Below are 22456 nucleotides of genomic sequence, written 5' to 3'. Positions count from 1 at the left end.
CATGCTTTAACCATTAGAGAAGTAGCAAATTATGGTACAATAATAGCAAAATTTCCGTTACATGCATGCGCAAGTACTAATTTTCATATTCGACTGAAAAGTTTTCATTAAGTCGGACAATGAGCAACTATTCGCGTCTTATAAGTGAGCCAATGAGTAAATGTCACCTAATGTAAAGCAGCTAGCTGAACACACTCAACACACTGAAATTTTACACAATGAAAAGGCTAAATGAAGCTTAAATACACTAATGTTTCACTATCTTTACACTTAAATACATTAAACTGTAAAAAGTAGTATAAAAATACCACGCGTTGTTAAAAAATAGCACATTGCTACCCTCTGCTAAATAGATAATTGAATATTCCTAGGAATATTCACATGTGCATAGTACACATGAATTTTACTATCGTACCGCCCTTATTTATTGCTTTAATTACCATTTTATCTACCTCTTTAGTTTATTACTAATATTTTAACGGAGGGCATTTTCGTTAAAACTAACGGTGTTAGTCTAATTCTAACTGTGGACAACTTGGAGTATTTTTGTACTACCTTTTACAACTTAGGACGATGATAAAATATTAAAGTATTTAAATACTATTTAGCCTAATGAGAACATTTAAAAAAAAGTTTTCTATCGATCGATAAAATAAAAATACAGCTAGCACTAGTTGCTGAACCTAATTACCGAACTCTACCCGTTTGGGCCGTTCCTGCCGTTATTTCCTAATCCAATTCCAGAACCAAACCCGGCCCGTCACCCGTTTCTACTATCATTAACTCCCTACCCAAACCCGTTGCCCGATCAAAAAACGCACATCCCAAATGCCGATCGCAAATTGACGACAAAACCTAAACTTGCGATTTTCGCCTTTCGAGATTTCGAGCCTCTCTCTGTCACCCGCGAGCGGCGCCGGCGAGCACCGACCACTCTTCCACCTCCGGCCGCCGTCCGTCCTCAAGACTCAAGTTCAAGTTCTACCAGCCTCTCCATCTCAGGCTTTCAGGTTGGAAAAATTTCCAACTTTTTTAATGTTTTTGTTGGTATAAAGCTTAATCAGTTGGTAAGGGTCTAATCTTTTCGTAGATGTTAATGAAACCAGTTTTTAGTGTGAAAATGAATTTTTAGAGATTGGTTTGAGTTTAGATTAGATAAAAGTTACAATTTTGTGAATTTTGATGATTAATTCATCTGAAAGTTGCCATAATTAATCATTAAGATTTGAGACCTTATATATCACTTGTAAGAACATTTTTTTTTCATGTATGTATCCACAGACTACGCGTAAGTTGCCAACAATTTATGCATGTAGAGAATAGTTTCAGAATTTACAATTAGCTGACTTTGCACCCTCACGTTCTGTAGATTCTTCAGAAATGAGCATGTAAATATTGTTACACAATCAGATTGAATTGTTTTAGAATTTTATTTGCAATGTACCTATTGATTTGCTTCGAGCTGCTGCACTTTAAAAATCTCCATCAGTGTCCACTGAAATTTGCGTACTCTGAGTTCCTCCAGAGATGCATCATACTGCTTTTATCTTGTGGCTAAAATAATTGATGCTATAGTCTGTCCCAGGTTTCTCTTCTGGAATGATATATTCATTTTCTTTATTATTTTATTTCTGTTTTCAGGATGCCAATTTAAGGAAATGACAGAAGTTTAGACCTATGCTATTGAATGATTTAGTCAAATGATTTTATTTATTTATTTATAAACAGTCATATAAAATTTTAAAGGAATTATAGTGTATTGTTAATCTATTAGGTCTACAAGAAGATTAGAATTTGTACTTTGTAGTTATGGGAAAACTAACTACAAGTCTACAATTGATAACTTGTCATGCTTATTTATAGGTAAAAAGAAACTTTTGAAGATTGGAGCATGTTGATTTAATGAAAGATGAATATGTTGAAACGACTCAAGTATTCTTGAAGATATTTTTTTTTTTGGGAAAAACTTCTATCCAGGTTCTATTTTTCACCTACTTACATATATGAAAACTTATTATACACACTCGCTTTTAGCCGCTTAAGCAGTTTGCAAAGCGAAAGTGATGCCTCACAGTTCTGCTTTCGTCAAAAGCAACCAATGAAAGCAGATGTAGCGCTTTCTACTTGAAAATGCAGCAAAAAGCTTGTAAAAGCATTGTTAAGTACTTAATAGCGCTTTAAAAAGGTACGAGTTTATATTATACCTGACCCGAATCCGAACTTGACCCATTTTCTTAAGTAACCCCCCCTCTCTTTTGGAACAGGGGCATTGAATTTCCTATTCTCGGGGACTCCTCTTCCTGGTTCTATTCGTACCCCCAGCACGATAGTACAACTCGTCATTTTGACAGTCGGAGTAACCTATCGTGTGCGGGCACGACTTCTCAGGTATAACACTATCACTGTCAGATGATAATGTTTCCATCTAAGGTTGGATTGCCTTCTTTGGGCTTTCAAAAGTCACACGCCTCGAAACGCGTCTTTGTGGGTGTGAATCTTCAGCGGGTTCCTGCACTTCGATGCGCAAAGTTGTGCGCTTGGGTGCCACAAGAGACGAAAATAATCCCTAACCTTAACTCCCACTCTAGCCACCTTCGCCCCTACCTACAACCAACTCTACTATTTCTCACCACAAAATTTGCATCTAAATACTTCTTCAGCAAGCTCCCATCACCATCATAACATCACCTTCCCATGAACTCCTCATGGAAGCTCATCATCACCATCTCCAGTCGAAGCTCCTCCACCTACTTCTCCAGTTCAAATCCACTTTTTCACTTGGTGTTTTTTGCCACATTTTGTTGCTAAAGCCCCAAAAAGCTTGACCGCTTTCCACTTTCCACTTTCTACAACCTTGCTATATACTATAATATGATTGCATTGTAACTGATGTACAGATGTATAATAAAGTATGATGGTTATATTTTGCGCCCCCACCAACCAAAAAAATCATCCTTGCTCCGCCACTAGGACTTAGATTCCATTATCTCCACCCAACTATTAAGTCGACCGATCTACTTTCTATATATCTGCGATTGTAAGATTTGAACAAGATATATAGTTGGAAATTGTGTTAGTGCTTCGTATAAAGAAACCAAGATATTATTACTACCCAGAACAGTCTATATACCTTATGCAAGCGGGCATCACTCTATGAAGGACAAACTTCCAAAAATGAAAGGGAAGTTGAATAACTCCACATATATGCATAAGTGGCTTCTAAATATCCCTACTTAAATAATATAAAATAGAATATGATCAACCAACTTCTCATCTGACTTCTACAATGTGCAAAACTTGGTACCTTGAAACTTATGTTTTTTAAGGTTATTCTAAGTATTTTCCATAATAAATTAACGCGGAGAAGACCGCTTACCTTAAATAATTATCTTGGGTAATCCTATAAAAATTTATGAATACAAATAATTCTTCTATATTTGGTTGTTTTAATTTTTTATGTTGATATTGATTGTTCTAACAAGAGAGGAAGACAATTTTGTATTTTCATGAGGATTAGTATTGAAATAATGAGTTATAACTTATAAAATTGTGAATTTTGGTTTCTGCAAAATTATTTACCAATGAAAGAAATAATTAGAAATGATAAAAATTATGGATTATAGTTTATAAAATCATAAATTTCCGACTTGACAAGACTAAAAATGGGCAAAATAGTGTGTTATAGCTCATGAAGTCGTGAAGTTGGGACTTCACAAAATTATTTACCAATGGTTCGAAATGACTAATAATGTCCAATAATCATGGGTAATAGCTTATGAAATTAGGAATTTTGACACCCACGAAATTATTTGCTAAGGGTCAGAACGACTAAAAATAGCAAAAAAGCGTGGGTTATAACTCAGGAAATTGTGGGTTGTATCTCATAAAATCATGATTTTTAGCTTTCGTGAATTTTTTTAGCGACAACTCGAAATGACTAAAAATAGCAAATACCATGGGTTATATCCATAAAATCATGAATTTTAGCCTGAAATTATTTGCTAACGGGTCAAAATGACTAAAATGGCCCAAAAGCGGGGGTTATACCTTAAGAAATTATGAATTTTGGTCAACGCAAAATTATTTGACAATGGGATGACTAAAAATTGTAAAAAATCATGGGTTATAGCTCAAGAAATCGAGAATTTCGGTCATCACGAAATTATTTGACAACAGGTCAAAATAATTAAAAATAATAAAAAAATCGTGGGTTATAGTTCACGAAATTGTGAATTTTAGCCACCACAAAATTATTTAACATCTAGTCGAAATGACTAAAAATGGTAAAAAATCATGGATTATAGCTTATAAAATCTTTAATTTTGGCTTTTGCAAAATTATTTCACAACAGGTCGAAATGACTAAAAAAAGACCAAAAATTATAGGTTAGCTCATACTATCGTGAATTTTGGTTTCCACGAAATTATTTATCAATGTGTTGAAACGATTAAAAATGACAAAAAATCATGAGCTATAGCTAATGAAATCATGAATTTTGGCCTCACCGAAATTATTTGCCAACGGTTCAAAACGATTATTAAAAATAACAAAAAATCATGGATTATAGCCCATAAGATTATGAATTTTGTCATCTGAAAAATTATTTGCTAACAATTTAAAACAATTAAAAATAACAAATAATAGTGGGTTATAGCTCATAAAATCGTGAAGTTTGGTCTTCATCTAATTATTTCACAATTGGCCAAAACGACAAAATGTAAAAAAATTCATGAGTTATAAGCTCATGAAATCATGAATTTTACTCTCCGTAAAATTATTTACTAATAGGTCTAATTGACTGAAATGACCAAAAATTGTGAGTTATGGCTTATGAAAATTTAAACTTTAGCCTCTGCAAAATTATTTGCCAATGACCCGAGATGACTATAAATGACTAATAATCGTGGTTATAGGTCATAAAATCACGAATTTTGGCTATATTGAAATTATTTGCTAATAGATCGGGATAACTTAAAATAGCTAGAAATTGTGGGTGATCTCTCGAAATAGTGACTTTTGACATTTGTGAAATTATTTGATGAAGGGTGGAAACAATTAAAAATGGCTAAAAATAATGGATTAGCTTATGAAATTGTGAATTTTGGTCTTGGCAAAATTATTTGCTAATGGGTCGAAACAACTAGCAATGGTTAAAAAACATGGCTTGTAGCTTATGAAATCGTGAATTTTAGCCTCTGGGAAATTATTTGTCAATGGTTTGAAATGACTGTAAATGGCCAAAACTTATTGCTCATGAAATTATCAAGTTTGGACTCCGCAAAATTATTTACCAATGGTTCAAAACGAATAAAAATGTCCAATGGGTTTTACTTTACGAAATCATGGATTTTGGCATCTACAATGTTATTTACCAAAGCTCAAATAGGCTAAAAGTACCCAAAAATCATGAGTAATATCTCATAAAACCGTGAATTTTAGCTCCTGCAAAATTGTTTAATAGTAGATTGAAATAATTAGAAATGACCAAAAATCATGTTATAGTTCATGAAATGGTGAATTTTATCCTTCGCTATATTATTTGTCAACGGCTCAAAATGACTAAAAATGCTAAAAAATCATGGGTTGTAGCTAGGGGTGCCAAACGGTTCGGATAAATCCGAACCGATCCGCATCCGTATCCGAACGAATGCGGATATGGTAGGCTAAATTTGAAACCGGGCGGATACGGTAACGGATACGGATATGGTTTCAGATTTTTTTTTGGATACGGATTCGGTAACGGATATGAGGGTTGCGGATACGGATATCCGTAATGTAATAGTGATTCGGGTAATCGGGTCCTAATCTTATAGTTACAAACCCGCTAACCCAAAACCAAAACAAAAAAAAACCCTAGGCCCTCACCCTCACTCAGCCCTCAGGAGTCAGGCCGCCTCCACTCTCAAATCTCGATCCAGTGCTACACACGGACCACACCTCCACGATTCTCACCTCTAGCGACGGCGGCGGGTCACAGCCGGCGATCTCACAGCCGGCGATCTCTTCTCCTCTACCTTCTCGCCAGTCGCCACTCGCCAGCCGGCGATCTCTTCTCCTCTACTCTCCTCTTTGAAGTGGTAAAAATTGGATTTTGTTGTTGCTGAGGGCTGATTCTTTTGATCTGTTATGTTTATCAATATAGAATTCAAATTTTTTTATCAAGATTTTGTTTATCAAGATTTTGCACATACATCAACTGTCCAGGGCACTTACTGTTGCGTTTATCAATATAGAGTTCAATTTTTTTGCTCAAAATCTTTATCTGCTTCATCTTAGGTATCCTTTGGAGCTGCGGAAGGAGAAATCTACTAAAGGCAAGGTACTATCTTGAAACATTTAATATAACCTCTGTTAAAAGTTAAAACTTTCAGGTATTAGGAAATGTTGTTATACCACTTTTCAAACAATGCTTCTCATGCTGAAATTTAGCTTATGGATTGGTTTTTGTTGCACAATACCCATCTTAGTCAGTGGAATGCGTATCTTTTTCTGTCAACTTCTAAACAGCCTTACTTACAAAAGAAAAAAAAATCACTGTTGAATATTTCTCACGGCCAAAATTTTTATGATGTGCACATTTACTAATATTCATCATGTAGTTGTCAAACAGCAGTGATCTTATATAGTTTACTATGATATTTCTAACCTATAAAGTTAGTTATCTGGCTTAATGATCATCATTCTTTAAAACAATTAAAAAATAGAAGTGGTTCTGCTGTGCAGACTTCAAAAGCTCAAGTTTATGTTACACATCTGTATGCGTGTTCTGTTACATTCTTTAAACTTGTTTATGGCTAGGGCTTCTCATATTCAGATGATTTGAGTACTAACATAGTTTGATTATTCACTTGTAATGATGTTTCTGAAATGTACGACATTGAACCATTTAAGTTAGCTTTATGAATTGTCCTTGACAGGAGCTTCATTTCTTTCATGAAGTTTGCCTATGCTTTTGCCTTCAATTTTTAATTCATAGACCTTTGAAATTCTGGATATGATTGTTGTAGTTTGGTTACAATTCCTGACACTATTGTTTTAGTTGGGTTGTGCAACTGAAATTTGGATGAAGATTATATGTCTAATAAATTTGTGCTCAATTTTAGTTTTCAATTGATGGTTTTATATGAAGATTATATGTCTAATAGATTTATGTCGAATATCCGTTTATATCCGTGATCATATCCGATCCGATTCTCAAATATCCGAACCGTATCCGTTTCCGATAAATGCGGATATGGTTATGGTTTTTTCTTACCGAGAGTGATCCGTATCCGTATCCGTTTATAAAAAGCGGATATGGATATGGTAAACGTCATATCCGAACCGTATCCGCTCCGATAACACCCCTAGTTGTAGCCATGTAATCATGAATTTTGGTCTTCGCGAAATTATTCGCCAATGGGTCGAAACGATTTTAATAGTAAAAAGTTAGGGGTTATATATAATGAAATTTGAGAATTTTGGCCTGCGGGAGGCTATTTGCTAACGGGTAGAAACGACTAAAAATGGTCATAAATCGTGAGTTATAGCTTGTGTAATCGTAAATTTTGATCGCCACAAAATTATTTGACAATAGATCGAAATAATAAAAAATAACTAAAAATTATGAGTTATAACTCATGGAAACTTTAATTTTTGCCTTCACAAAATTATGTCAACAGGTTGAAATAACTAAAAGAGGCAAAAAATCCTAGGTTGTAGCTTGAAATTATGTAGTTTCGACTTTGCAGAATTATCTACCATTGGTTCAAAACAATTGAAAATTGCTAATAATTGTAGGTTATAGCTTATAAAATTGTGAATTTTGCCCTCCATGAAATTATTTGCTACGAGGATCGAAACAATTATAAATAGCAAAAAATCATGTATTATACCTAAAGAAACGTGAGTTTTATTTGACAAAAGGTCATAATGACTAAAAATGGCCAAAAATCGTGAGCTATAGCTCAATAAATTGTCAATTTTTGCCACTACAAAATTATTTGACAATGGATCGAAACGACTAAAATTGGCCATAAATTGTGAGTCTTATCTAAAAAAATCGTAAATTTTGGCTGCTTTGAAATTATTTGAAATTATCTGATAAAGTGTAGAAACAACTGAAAATGGCCAATAACCATGAGTTATTGCTCGTGAATTTGTTAATTTTTGGTATCCGCAAAATTATTTACCAATGGAGTGAAACAACTAGAAATGATAAAAAATTATAGATTATAGCTTATGAAATCTTAAATTTTGATCTCTGCAAAATTATTTGTCAATGGTTTGAAATGATTAAAGATGACAAAAAATTATGGGTTATAGCTCATGATATCGTGAATTTTGGTATTCTTGAAATTATTTGCAAATGTGTCAAAACGATTAAGAATTATAAAAAATCATGGGCTATAGTCGATGAAATTATAAATTTTGGTCTCCGCGAGATTATTTATTAACAATTTGATTCAACTAAATATGACCAATAATTATAGGTTACAGCTTATGACATTATGAATTTTAATCTTCGTGAAATTATTTGCCAAGGGGTCTAAACGATTAAAAAGGCAAAAAAATCTATGGGTTTTAGCACATGAAGTCGTGAATTTTGGTCTCTGTAAAATTATTACTAATGGGTCAAACATTTGAAAATGACAAAAAATTGTGAGTTATAGTTCATGGAATTTTGAATTTTGGCATTCGCAAAACTATTTGCCAATGTATCGAAACGACTAATAATGATCAATAATCATGGGTTATCGCTAATGAAATCGTGAATATTGGCTATATCAAAATTATTTACCAATGGGTCGAAACAACTAATAAAAACTAAAAATAGCGGGTTATATCTCATTAAATTTTTAATTTTGGCCTTTGTGTAATTATTTAACACCAGGTCGAGACGACTAAATATGGCAAAAAATAATGAGTTATAGGCTTATAGCTAATGAAATTGTAAATTTTGGTCTTCGCAAAATTATTTGCCAGTCGGTCGAAACGATTAGATATGACTAAAAGTCGTTGGTTGTAGTTTATGAAATCGTGAATTTTGGCATTCACAAAATTATTTGTAAATGATTCGAAATGAATAAAAATGGCCAAAACTCATGAGTTATAGGTCATGAAATCGTGCAATTTGGACTCCGCAAAATTCTTTACTAATGGTTCGATACGACTAAAAATGTCCAATAATTGTGTGGATTATAGCTTATGAAATCATGAATTTTAGCCTTCGCGAAATTATTTACCAAATTGAAAAAATTAGAAATTGCTAAAAAGGGTGTTATATCTCACGAAATCGTGAATTTTTTTAATCGCAAAATTATTTGATAGCGGGCCGAAACGATTGAAACGGTAACAAATTGTGTTATAGCTCATGAAATCGTAAATTTTATCCTCCACGAAATTATTTCCCAAAGTCTTGAAATGACTAAAAATGGTAAAAAATTGTGGGTTATAACCATGAAATCGTGAATTTTGGCATTCGCGAAATTATTCGTTAGGCTGTCGAAACGATTAAAATGGGCAAAAATCAGGTGTTATAGATAGTGAGAAATTTCTTCGCGAAACTATTTGTCAGTAGGTTGAAATGATTAAAAATGACCACAAATCTTGTGTTATGTAGCTCAAAATCGTAAATTTTGGCCATAGCGAAATTATTTGGTAGTAGGTCGAAACGGTTAAAAATAGCAAAAAATCATGGTTATAATTTATGAAACTTTAAACTTGGCCTCTAGAAAATTATTTAACATAGAAAAATTATTTGATAGCGTGTCGGAACAGCTAAAAATGACCAAAAATCATTGGTTATAACTTTTGAAAACTTTAAACTTGGCTTCCGAGCAATTATTTAACAATGGGTCGAAACAACAAAAAGTGGCCAAAAATCGTGGGTTATATCTCCTCTGTAAATTTTCGACTTCAAAAAATTATTTACCATTGGTTTGATACAATTAAAAATTGTTAATAATCGCGGGTTATAGTTTATCAAATCGTGAATTTTATCCTCCGTGAAAATAGCCAAAGATCGTGTGTTGTAGCTTAAGAAATCATGAATTTTGGCTACTAGGAAATTATTTGATAATTGGTCGAAACGATAAAAAATGACACAAAATTGTGGGCTATAGCTCACAAAATCCTGAATTTAGACCACCGCAAAATTATTTGACCCTGGTTCAAAACAATTAAAAAAATTGTAGGTTAGCTCATGAAATCTTTAATCTTTCCATCCGCGTAATCATTTGACATTGGATCAAAATAACTAAAAATTGTGAAAAATCGATGGTTATAGCTCATAAAATCGTGAATTTTGGTTTTCGTAAAATTATTTACCGATGTGTCGCGACGACCAAAAATGTCCAAAAATCATGAGTTGTAGCTTATAATATCGTGAATTTTGACCTTCATGAAATTATTTGTCAATAGGTCGAAATGAATAAAAATGATAAATAATTGTGAGTTATAGCTCATGAAATGTTGAATATCGGCCTTCGTGAAATTCTTTGCTAATGGATCGAAATGCCTAAAAAATGATCAGTAATCGTGGATTATAACTCACGAAATTGTGAATTTTGATCTTCATAAAATTATTTGTCAATGGGTCGAAGCGATTAAAATTGGAAAAAATCCATGAGTTATAGCTCATGAAATGCTGAATTTTGGTCTTCACAAAATTATTTACCAATAGGTCGAAATGAATAAACATGATTAAAAATTATGAGTTATAGCTCATGAAATTCTGAATATTAGCCTTCGTGAAATTATTTGCTAATGGATCGAAATAACTAAAAATGATCGATAATCGTGGATTATAACTCATGAAATCGTGAATATTGGCTATTGCGAAATTATTTGCAAATGGCTTGAATGACTAAAAATGGCAAAAAATTGTTGATTATTGCTCCCGAAATTGTGAATTTTAGCCTATGTGAAATTATTTTTCAATAGTTCGAAACGACTAAAAATGATCAAAAATCGTGGGTTATAGCTCATGAAATTGTGAAATTAGGCCTCTATGAAATTATTTGGCAACATATCGAAACGTTTAAAAATGACTAAAAGTCGTGGATTATACCCCATAAAATTATAAATTTTGGCCTTAGTGAAACTATTTGATAATAATTCAAAATGACTGAAAATTGCTAATAATTTCGGGTGCTCATGAAATTGTAAAATTTAGTCTTCGTGAAATCATTTGCCAATATGTCTGTTATGTTAGGAAATTAACTGGATCCTATTGTGGGCCAGTCCTTGTTATTATATGGATATGGAAATAGATAAGATCACAATTTACCCGATGTGGGACTAAAACACTCTAGCTCTAATATTCCCCCTCAAGCTAGTGCATATATCTCAATCATGCCCAACTTGTTACAAATCGAAATAAAATTGTTAGTTACAGGAGCTTTGACTATGTCGTCTTTGTCCGGAATACTTAAAAACATCAGCAATGAGAATAGTGTAATCACAACTAGTATAAATCCTAGGTAGGTTAGCCAGTATAAACCCTATGCGAGTTAGCTAGTACAGAAACCCTCGGCAGGTTAACTAAGAGAGCGGTGGGTCAGCCAGTAGATAAAATCCTAGGTAGGTCAGCTAGTAGAAGCAAAGTTGGAAGCAACTACATACTTTTGCGTTCAACTATCGAAAGATGAAGAAGAGCGATACTTTTCACGATGGACAATACAAATATGGGCTACTGTTCATCAATGAGTAGCACCTCGTGACGACAAGTGTCATTTTCCCCTTTTGTTAGGGTTTTTTAGGGTAGAGCTTTTTTATTGAGGTTCAACAAAGATTTAGTAAACAAATGATGTAAAAATCAAAGGTATTGTTGAAACCGTCAGAGATGTTTTTGTAGACGCCAAGGGGAGCATGAAGGCTATGCAAAACTCTCTCGATGGCCACGAGATCTATAAAGATAGGAGAAGTTGCTAGGATCGAGTAGGCTCTGATACTATATTCTGTTGGAAAAATTAGCTTGATCCCATTATGGGCTAGTCCTCTTTAGTATATGGATCATGAAATAGATTAAGATTATAAGTTACCTGGTGTGGGGCTAAAATGCTCTCTACTACTCTAATATGGTCAAAACGACTAAAAATACAGAAAATTCATGATTTATAGCTCATGAAATCGTGAATTTTGGTATCCACAAAATTATTTATTAATGGGTCGAAACAACAAAAAAGCCCAATAATTATGAGTTATAGCTCATGATATTTTGAATTTTAGCCTCCGCGAAATTATTTGCCAATGGGTCATAACTACTAAAAATGACCAATAATAACTCATGAAATTGTCAATTTCAGCTGTAACATAATTATTTGCTAAGGGTTTGAAACAAATAAAAATGACTAAAATTGTGGATTATAGTTCACGACATCGTGAATTTTGGTATCTGTGAAATTATTTGGTAACGGGTCGAAACGACTAATTATGGCAAAAAATAATAGGTCATAATTCATGAAATTGTGAATTTTGGTCTTCGCGAAATTATTTGGTAATGGGTTGAAATGTCTAGAAATGACTAAAAAATATGGGTTGTAGCTCATGAAATCGTGAATTTTGATCATTATGAAATTATTTGTCAATGGTTCGAAACAACTAAAAATAGCTAAAATTTGTGAGTTATAGTTAATGAAATCGTGAAGTTTGGACTCCACAAAATTATGTACAAATGGTTCGAAACGACTAAAAATGTCCAACAATCGTGAGTTGTATAGCTCATGAAATCATGAATACTGGTCTTCGCGAAATTATTTGCCAAAGGTCAAAATAACTAAAATAACCAACAATCATGGGTTATATCTCATGAACTAAAATGTTAGCTACTGCGAAATGATTTGACAATGCATTGAAATTACTTGCTAACAGTTTGAAATGACCAAAGTTTGTGTATTATATAGCTCATGAAATAGTGAATTTTTGCATCCTTGAAATTACTTGCTAACAGTTTGAAATGACTAAAATTGTCAAAAATCGTGAGTTATAGCTATGAAATCGTGAATTATAATCTCGCGAAATTATTTGCCAATAGGTCAAAACGATTGAAATGGCCAAAAATCATTGGCTATAGATAATAAAATCGTGAATTTTAGTCTCTACGAAATTATTTGCCAACAAGTTGAAATAACTAAAAAGGGCCACAAATTGTGGGTTATAGCTCACAAAATCGTCAATTTTTGCCACTGAAATTATTTGACGAGTCTAAATGACTAAAAGTGACCAAGATTTATGGGTTATAACTCATGCAAACTTTAATTTTGGCCTCCGAAAACTTATTTGATAACAGGTCAAAATAATTAAAAATGGTAAAAAAATCATGGTTATAACTCTTGAAATCGTAAAGTTTTGTGACGCCCCTGGTTTCACACGAGGCTGTAGTCCAAGGTGAATCCAGAAATATCAAATCTGCCATGCAACCATACAGTGCAATAACACGTTTCACCATCACAGTAATATATCTCTAGTGAAATCAATTAAGAACAGTGCAGGTATAAGCAAATACGAGAAAACTTAAAATGAAATGAACATGCCAAGAGAAAGAAATATCCAAAGAATATGATCATGTTTCAACTGAATAAAACGAGTACAACTGATGGACTGAAATAAATGTGAAATATCTCAATATACAGAGTCAACTGAAATAGTACTAAGGCTCTCAGTCTTCAAAATGAAATACAAGTTTATAAATCACTAAACAAATACTAAATTAATGTGGAGCACAAGCTGTCTATTAAGAAATGACGACGACTATGCAGAAACTCCTTCAACCTGTGGCTCTCCGAAACTCTGACCCGTTGCTTGAAAAGAAGGGGAAACAACAGCGTCAGAGCGTTAGCAAGGTCATCTCCATCCGCCCTCAGGGGAAGGGCTGCTACATATGATGGAGGCTCTAGCTATATATGCATAGTCTACCTAAATCATTCCCTGTACTAAATGGGGGTTAATATTTAGAAATTCACAACACGAGACTGATATGTCGAGCGAAATAATCCAAACAAGGAAACCCTCATGTATATACCATATGTTTTAAATTATGAATCACTAAATATTAACTCCAAAACTAAGAATAAAGGAATGCGATGCTAAAATGTCAACCAAACCAAATCATATATGTCAACCTAATACCTCATACTACCCTTGGGTAGTTAATACGAATATCAGTACATAATCCTGTGTAATCCACAATACCATTTAGCTCGTCACAATATAACTCAATGGTGAACCATTTACATGAACGATCTCCCGCTCAAGATTTAACTGTCATACATTTCACAATACTATCTATTGTAAAGTTCTATGATATCATCGCATCACTATGTTGGACGAACTACCTGTTCAAACATCCTATGTAAATACTATCTACTAGCCTTATCGCATCATCGTGTGGAACAGACTACCTATTTAGGTATCCTATAGGTACGACTCATTAGCCTCATTGCATCACCATACGGAACGGTCTGTCTCCTCAGACATCCTCATCGCATCACCATGCAGAACGGACTGCCTCCTCAGACATCCTATAAATACGGCTCACTAGCCTACAATTATGACTTAATGGCCTACTTCAACGGTATACCAACGCACTACCCTAAGCAGTACTGAGCTGTGCCCATCAACGGTAACCATACACACATATATTGTTCTAACTAATCGTCTCCTCGTCGTGTTAAAAACAATACACGTAACTATCCTCTTCTCGGAATTCCGCATGTGCCAAGCCTCCATAGGTGTACGTCTATGTCGTACGTGTAAATCGTTGTACGTCTCGAACCCGTGTTCACGAATAACGTGCAAGAAAAATCATCACAAACAAGACATGATGTCGGTCGATTGTCCTAGGGCATTGGTCGACCGACGACCAATGTTAGACCCTAAGGTCGTTATGAAAAAACCCTAGAGGGGGGTGAATAGGGTTTATGCTAATTAAATCCAATTTTATGCTAATTAAAACTAATTAATAAATATATCCTAGCAAGTATGATATTCTACAAGATATGTGCAAGGATATACAATATAAACAAGGGTAAACAATATGATCATGCAACAATGGCGATATAACAATATGCATGAATAAATGCGCCAATGCCAAACCCAAACACAAGGAAATAATCACGGAGTTCCGACCTTCCATCCTACGTCTCCGCTCCCCACTCCCGGAGAGAATCCACTACACAACCCGGTTTGGAAGCCGGAACTTCTCTACGCACTCGGTTTTCTAGCTAACCGAAAACTCTACACACTCGGTTATCAAGTCAACCGATAACTCACAAATCCTCACAATGTGCATACACAAGCTACAACCTCACGTGTTGGTCCTCACGTATCGACTTCCTCAAGTGCTTGGAATTATCACCTCTCACTAGGCCACCGACGCCACTCCTCTCGGTATCGACTCCGTCCTCACCACACACTCTTCTCGGTGTACAAGTGTATTACAAAGTGATCTACACAATTAGGCACAATAACAAAATGTTTGTTCTCTAATACAAGGTGAGAACTCAATGTAAACTCACACTCTAAGTCACACAATCCTACAACCCAATTATACAATATATGCAAATACAATAAGCTCAATGGTTGTGTGTGTAAACAAAATAAATAAAATCAACTAAACTCAATATAAACACTAGCTTTATAAAATAGTAATTAAACAATATAAATGTAAAGCTAGATTGAGTTTAGGAAAACTTCTCTATAGATAACAAGAGAGAGGGAGAAGAGTGAATGCTCAAACACCAAGGATGATCTCCACTTGTTCTTGTGAAATTTTCTTCGCAAACAAAATTTTTAAACACTCTTTTAAACAAACTAAAACAAACTTTAAACCCTTGTTAAACTTGTTTAAAACATTCTCTCACTCTTTTAAACAAACTAAAACAAACTTTAAACCCTTGTTAAACTTGTTTAAAACATTCTCTTAGTTAAACTAAAAAATGAGAGCAATGAGGTATTTATAGGAACCTAAAACTTCAGCAAAAACCCCAAGAAAAAGATCAAAAAAGCCCCCAAAAAATACTGCTGGAAATTAGCCGTTACTATGCAACGGCTCTTTCATAAGTCGACTTATGAGTCGACTCATGAGTCGACTTATATGAGTCGACTCAACAGAAAAAAATCACAACTTCGCTGCACTTCGTGAGTCGACTTATAAGTCGACTAATGAGTCAACTAAACATACACAGACCTGAAGTGCACAGAAAAACTCAACTTTAAACCATATTAAAAAATATCAAATAAATTTTAAAAATTATGAAACTTTGGGAGATGATTGTAGACATGATAATAAACATGCTACAAAAATTGGTTTTCAAAAAAGACCTCCCAAATGAGAAATATCATTATTTTACAAAATAGTTCAAAACATGAAAATGTGAACACATGAATTTTGATATTTTGGCTAAACCATGTTTTAAAACTTTACAAAATAAATTTGTGGACTTAATGAATGATTGTTAAGTCCATAAACCATGAAAATAATATTTTCACAAAAATATTTGTTTTGCAAACTTTCAGAACAATAAACATGATTTCATTGAACTAAATAAAATTGATATTGATAAAATCATATGTAAGCATATAAACATGAAACAAAAATGTATTTTCCAATTATATTCAATTGTTTCATATTTAAACTTGAAAAACCAAAACAATAAATTGTGTATATATGATTAAGCTTAAAGTACCAACACACATAATATAAACCTAAACTAATGTTACCCAAGCTTGATCAATAAGACAATAAGCTTGACTTGGTACACATTACGGATGAAGCTAGAACTTTGATCTTCAACTTGAATTGCATAGGCTTCACCCACTATTTCGCTAACCTCCATTTGATATGATCGTTATGACGCAATCCATTCATCCTCCAACCTATTGTTTGTCAACAATAAATAACAAAACACAAACACTAGACAAACAATATTAGATGTAAATTGTTTGTTAAATCATCATCAAAACAAGAAGGCCAACAACTAATTCGCATAAACATGTGTAAAAATAAACTTCGATCGAATAAAGAATTACACAAACTCAGGGTGGGATCGGTCGGCCGATGCACAGGGTTCGATCGACTGACCAGAGTCCATAAGTTAGGTTTGAGTCTCGTGAAATTAAGACAATTTCAACAAAAAAAACTTATAGAACATCATTATGGGCTATAGAAACATGTTTAATCATGTGTTTAACATGCTAGGGTTTGACTAAACAATTATTTATCATCATAACATGATCTTTGGGGTTTAAAAAAATACTTTAAGCATAACTAATCAGATTAAGTTTGTATAATTAGGGTTCAAAATCTAATTAGTTCATCATCTTAGCAATTAACTATGGTTCTAAACATCGAATTAATATCTTTCCTTCATTTAGTATTATATTCACAGATCTACACATCAAATTAGGGATTTTAATTCACCAGCTTATATCACTATATTGTTTCATGTTCTAGACTAAAGTTCTATACATCGACAATTAGAGTTTAGGCCATGTAAAACAAGAATTATCAATTAATCTGAAAACTAATGATCATGATCATCTATTTTTATCAATTAAAGATTAATTCTTCTGATCTCTTCGTTGTTTTAAGATTTAACATCAAAATTAGGATTTAAATTATCAACATAAACACTACACATTAGATTAACCAATTATACATATTTAAAAAGTGAATTACTACAGGGGATAGGTTTGGAGGAGGATGATCTTGCCTCAAAACGCTGTTAGGAAATCCAAAAATGCAAGAAAACAAGTTCTCCCTCGGCAAACACCGACGATCTCGCCCCTTTCTTGGTATTTGCTTCACAAAGCTCTCAAAATTCACCAAAAAGTGGCCTAGGGTTTTTGAGAGGAGAGGGTGGCTACTAGGGTTCAAAAATATGATGTAAAAGAGAATTTTTCGTGAAAAACACATGTACATATGGAGACAAACCCGAAACAAACAAATTTGACCCGAAATAGGAAACCCAGTCAGACTGGAAAAACAATCTTCGGTATTTTGACCGTAACTTTTTCGTTCGACCTCGGAATGAGGTGATTTAAGATGTGTTGGAAAGCTATTGAAGAGAACTACAACTTTTGTATTTTGAGTTTTTTCATATTCGAACTACATTGGTGTTAGGGGTGTTATCGGAGCGGATACGGTTCGGATGACATTACCATATTCATATCTTCTTTTTATAAACGGATACGGATGCAGATCATCTTTGATAAGAAAAAACTTTAACCATATCTGCACTTATCAGAAACGGATACGGTTCAGATATTTGAGAATCATATCGGATATGATCACGGATATAAACGGATATTCGACAAATGGATATGAATCGAATATGAATTAGTACACATGCATAAATTACAACCAAATAGGTAAATGTATGTGGTTGTAGGCTTCTTAATTCACATATACTTAGAATTACTGTATATAGTAATAGATAGTATTTGAAGACAGTTACAGAAATGTAATATAAAACTTTCTGAGAATAGATTGCAAACAGAAGACTCCTCTAAGAACAGTTCATTCGAACTTACAGAATTATGATTCACGTATTTTGTGAAGAAATGTAATTTAGGGATGTATTTTGCGATGAGTAACAAGGTAATAGTTTCATGTAACGTCTTTCTTGACGAATCTTAAGCTGGTTAAATAGGTATCAGGAACAATGTCCAAGCACTCCTAACAACAAACTAGACCGTGGGGATTTTTTTCAAAAGATCAAAGCACCGACCTCCAATGCCGCCAACAATGTCGCGGTCCCCTACTCCGCCCTCCCGATCCCCGTCCTCAACATCGATCCCGATAGCCTCCTCGATGACGTCGACAGCAACAACGGGAGCAAAGCCTTATTTCGCTCCGCCATTAACCTATCGCCCCTCTTGGTCGTCACAGCGGCATCCGCACCGTTGGTGACCACATCCCTCACCACGAGCCCCGACGCCACCCTATTCGACCTCTTCCTCCTGATCACCATCGGAACCTTGCTCGCAGCCTACAGCTTGCGGGTTCGGGTGGGGTCAGAGGATTCAAGTCGGGACCGTCGGGAATGGCGAAGATGATGTCGATGAACGGCGAAGATGACGCCGGCGGAGAGTCGAGAGTCTTGGGTTGGGACCGTCGAGATCTGACGAATTTGAGTGGAGGCTGGAAATTGAGTGGAGACGGAATGAGATATCGCGAGGCTAGGGTTTTTAGTTGTAGTTGGGTTTTGGGTTAGTGGTTACGGGTTTGTAATTGTAACTTTGGATACGACCCGAATCATTATTACATTGTGGATATCCGTATCTGCAACCCTCATATCCGTATTCTAATTTGTATCCGAAAAAGTTCCAAAACTGGATCCGTATTCAAAACCGTATCCGTCCTGTTTTAAAATTAGCTTACCATATCCGCATCCGTTCGAATACGAATGCAGATCAGTTCGGATATATCCGAACCATTTGGCACCCCTAATCGGTGTGTAATGCATGTATACTTTTAACTGGTCGTTTTTCCAGATTCGAATTGTATCGGTGTATAATACATATATACCCTTAATTGGTCTCAAATCAATTACTACAATGCTCATTCATCATTAAATGATATTTATCATAATATAACTCATTTAATACTATTTATCATAGTATTTTTAAAAAAATATACGGGTTTTACAGTTCTGCCTCCACAAACTTATTTACCATTGATTCGATTGTCAATAGTCGGTTATAGCTCATGAAATCACGAATTTTACTCTCCATGAAATTATTTATTATAGGATCGAAATGACTAAGAATGACTGAAAATCACGGGTTATAAGCTCAAGAAATCGTGAATTTTGGCCAAGGAGAAATTATTTTATAATGGGTTAAAAAGACTAAAAATGACAAAAAATTATGGTTTATAGCTCAAGAAATCGTAAATTTTGCCCATCGCGAAATTAGTTGACAACGGGTTAAGACTAAAAATGGCCATAAAATGTAGCTTATAGCTCAAAAATAGTTAATTTTAGTCACTGCGAAATTATTTGACAATGGGTTGAAATAACTAAAAGTTACCAATAATCATAGGTTATAGCTCATAAAATTCTTAAATTTGGCTTCTGTGAAATTATTTGTCAGTGGGTCGAAACGACTAGAAATGATAAAAAATTATAGGTTGTATCTCATGAAATCGTGAATTTCGGCCTTTACAAATTATTTATCAATGTTTTGAAATGACTAAAAGTGACCAAAAGTCGTGGTATATAGCTCATGAAATCGTGAATTTTGGTCTTTGCATAATTATCTGCTAATAATTCAAAATGATTAAAAGTGGTCAATAATCATGTGTCATAGCTCATGAAATCGTAAATTTTGATCTTCGTGAAATTAGTTGCTAATGTGTCGAAACGACTAAAAATACAAAAAAAATCCATGGGTTATAGCTGATAAAATCCTGAATTTTATTCTCCACAGAATTAGTTACTAGTGGGTCAAAACGGGCTTAAAATGGCCAAAAATTATGAGTTAAAGCACAAAATTATAAAATTTGACTATCGGAAAATTATTTGGCAAACAGTCGAAACGACTAAAAACGGGTACCAATTATGGGTTGTAGCTCGCGAAATCGTGAATTTTGGCCTTTATGAAATTATTTGACAACAGGTCGAAATGATTAAAAATGACCAAAAATAATGAGTTATAGCTCATCAAATTGTGATATTTGGTCTCTAGGAAATTATTTGTTAATAGGTCGAAACGACTATAAATAGCTAAAAATCATGGGTTTTATGTAAATTTTAGGCTCCGTGAATTTATTTGTTTACAATTCGAAACGACAAAATTGGCCAATAATTGTGGGTTATAATTCATGAAATTGTGAATTCTGGTCTCCAAAAAATTATTTACTAGTTGGTCGAATCAATTGAAAATGGCCAAAATTGTGAATAGCTCATGAAATCCTGAATTTTAGCCTACGCAAAATTATTTTTCAATAAGTTGAAACCACTGAAAATGGCAAAAAAATTTGGGTTATAGCTCAAGATTTCATGAATTTCGACCTCTGCGAAATTATTTGACAACGGGCCGAAACGACTAAAAATGGTCTAAAATTGTGAATTATATCTCACAAAATTTTGAATTTTAGCATTTGCGAAATTATTTGACAATGAGTATAAATGACTAAAAATAGCAAAAAAGTCATAGGTTATAGCTCATGAAATTGTTAATTTCAAACTGCTTGAAATTATTTAACAATGGGTTGAAACGACTAGAAATTACGAAGAATTGTAGGTTGTAGCTCATGAAATCGTGAATCTTAGCTTCCACAAAATTATTTGTCAATGGTTTGAGGCGATTAAAAATGTCCAAAAATTGTTGATTATAGCTCATGAAATCGTGAATTCTGGCTTCGTGAAATTATTGGTTAACGAAATGGCAAAAAATCATGGGTTATAACTCATGAAATATTAAATGTTGACCTCCGCAAAATTATTTGTTAATAATTTAAAATGACTAAATGGCTAATAATCGTGGATTATAGCTCATGAAATTGTGAATTTGGATCTTTATGAAATTATTTGTCAATGGGTTGAAACGACTAAAAATACAAAAACTTCATCATAGTCATTAGTTTCTGAAATGCCACTAATATCCTATTGCTAAATGCTAAATGAGGTGGTTATAGTATAGACACTTGTTTGATGTTTAGGCTAAATAAGTGATTCCACTTGCATACACTATCTCATTCTATGTGATTATACATATATTTGGTCATCTGATTCATATCCGAGTCATAGCCACTTCTTGAATATCTGATTTGTATCCACGATCATATCTGTATCTATTTCTCTAATATTCAAACCGGATTTGTTTTCATTTAATGTGGATGTGGATATGACTTTTCCTAACTGAAGAATATTCGTACCCATATCTATTTTTAGAAAGCGGGTATGGATATGGTAAATGTCATAACCGAACCGTATCTGAACCGAATGCACCTCGGGTTATAACTCATGAAATCGTGAATTTTGTTCCGCAAAGTTATCTACCAATTAATCGAATGGACTAAAAAGGGCTAGAAATTTTAAGTTAGAACTCATGAAATTCTGAAGTTTGATCTCCACGAAATTATTTAGTATTTCGACGAAATGACTAAAAATGACAAATAATCGTGGGTTTTATCTCATGAAATCGTGAATTTTGCTAAAGCGAAATTATTTGCCAACAATAAAAATGACTAATGATAGCTAAAAATTATGAGTTATAGCTTATAAAACTGGAATTTTGGCATTTATGAAAATATTTGACAACGACTCGAAACTACAGAAAATGGCAAAAAATAATGGCTTATAGCTTACGAAATTGTGAAGTTTGGTCTTCGCGAAATTATTTGCCAATGGGTTGAAATGCCTCGAAATGAGTAAAAATCGTGGGTTGTAACTTATGAAATCGTGAATTTTAACATTTACGAAATTATTTATCAATTGTTCAAAATGACTAAAAATGGTCAAAACTCGTG

The 22456-nt window shown here is 33.7% G+C and overlaps 1 protein-coding gene across 1 annotated transcript in view; it reads left to right on the top strand.

The window, feature by feature from the left end:
* LOC109824097 overlaps positions 1-22456 on the top strand; it is a 42767-nt gene that overhangs the window by 1057 nt on the left and 19254 nt on the right. The window contains exon 2 of the mRNA XM_020390619.1: positions 745-1010. Coding sequence (XP_020246208.1) covers positions 745-1010 — 266 coding nt within the window. The remainder of the gene's footprint in view (positions 1-744; positions 1011-22456) is intronic.

The sequence above is a fragment of the Asparagus officinalis genome, chromosome 9 (assembly GCF_001876935.1).
Source record: "Asparagus officinalis chromosome 9, Aspof.V1, whole genome shotgun sequence".
Classification (NCBI taxonomy): Eukaryota; Viridiplantae; Streptophyta; class Magnoliopsida; order Asparagales; family Asparagaceae; genus Asparagus; species Asparagus officinalis.
Note: the sequence above shows the minus strand (reverse complement) of the source record. Positions and strands in the feature narration are given on the sequence as shown.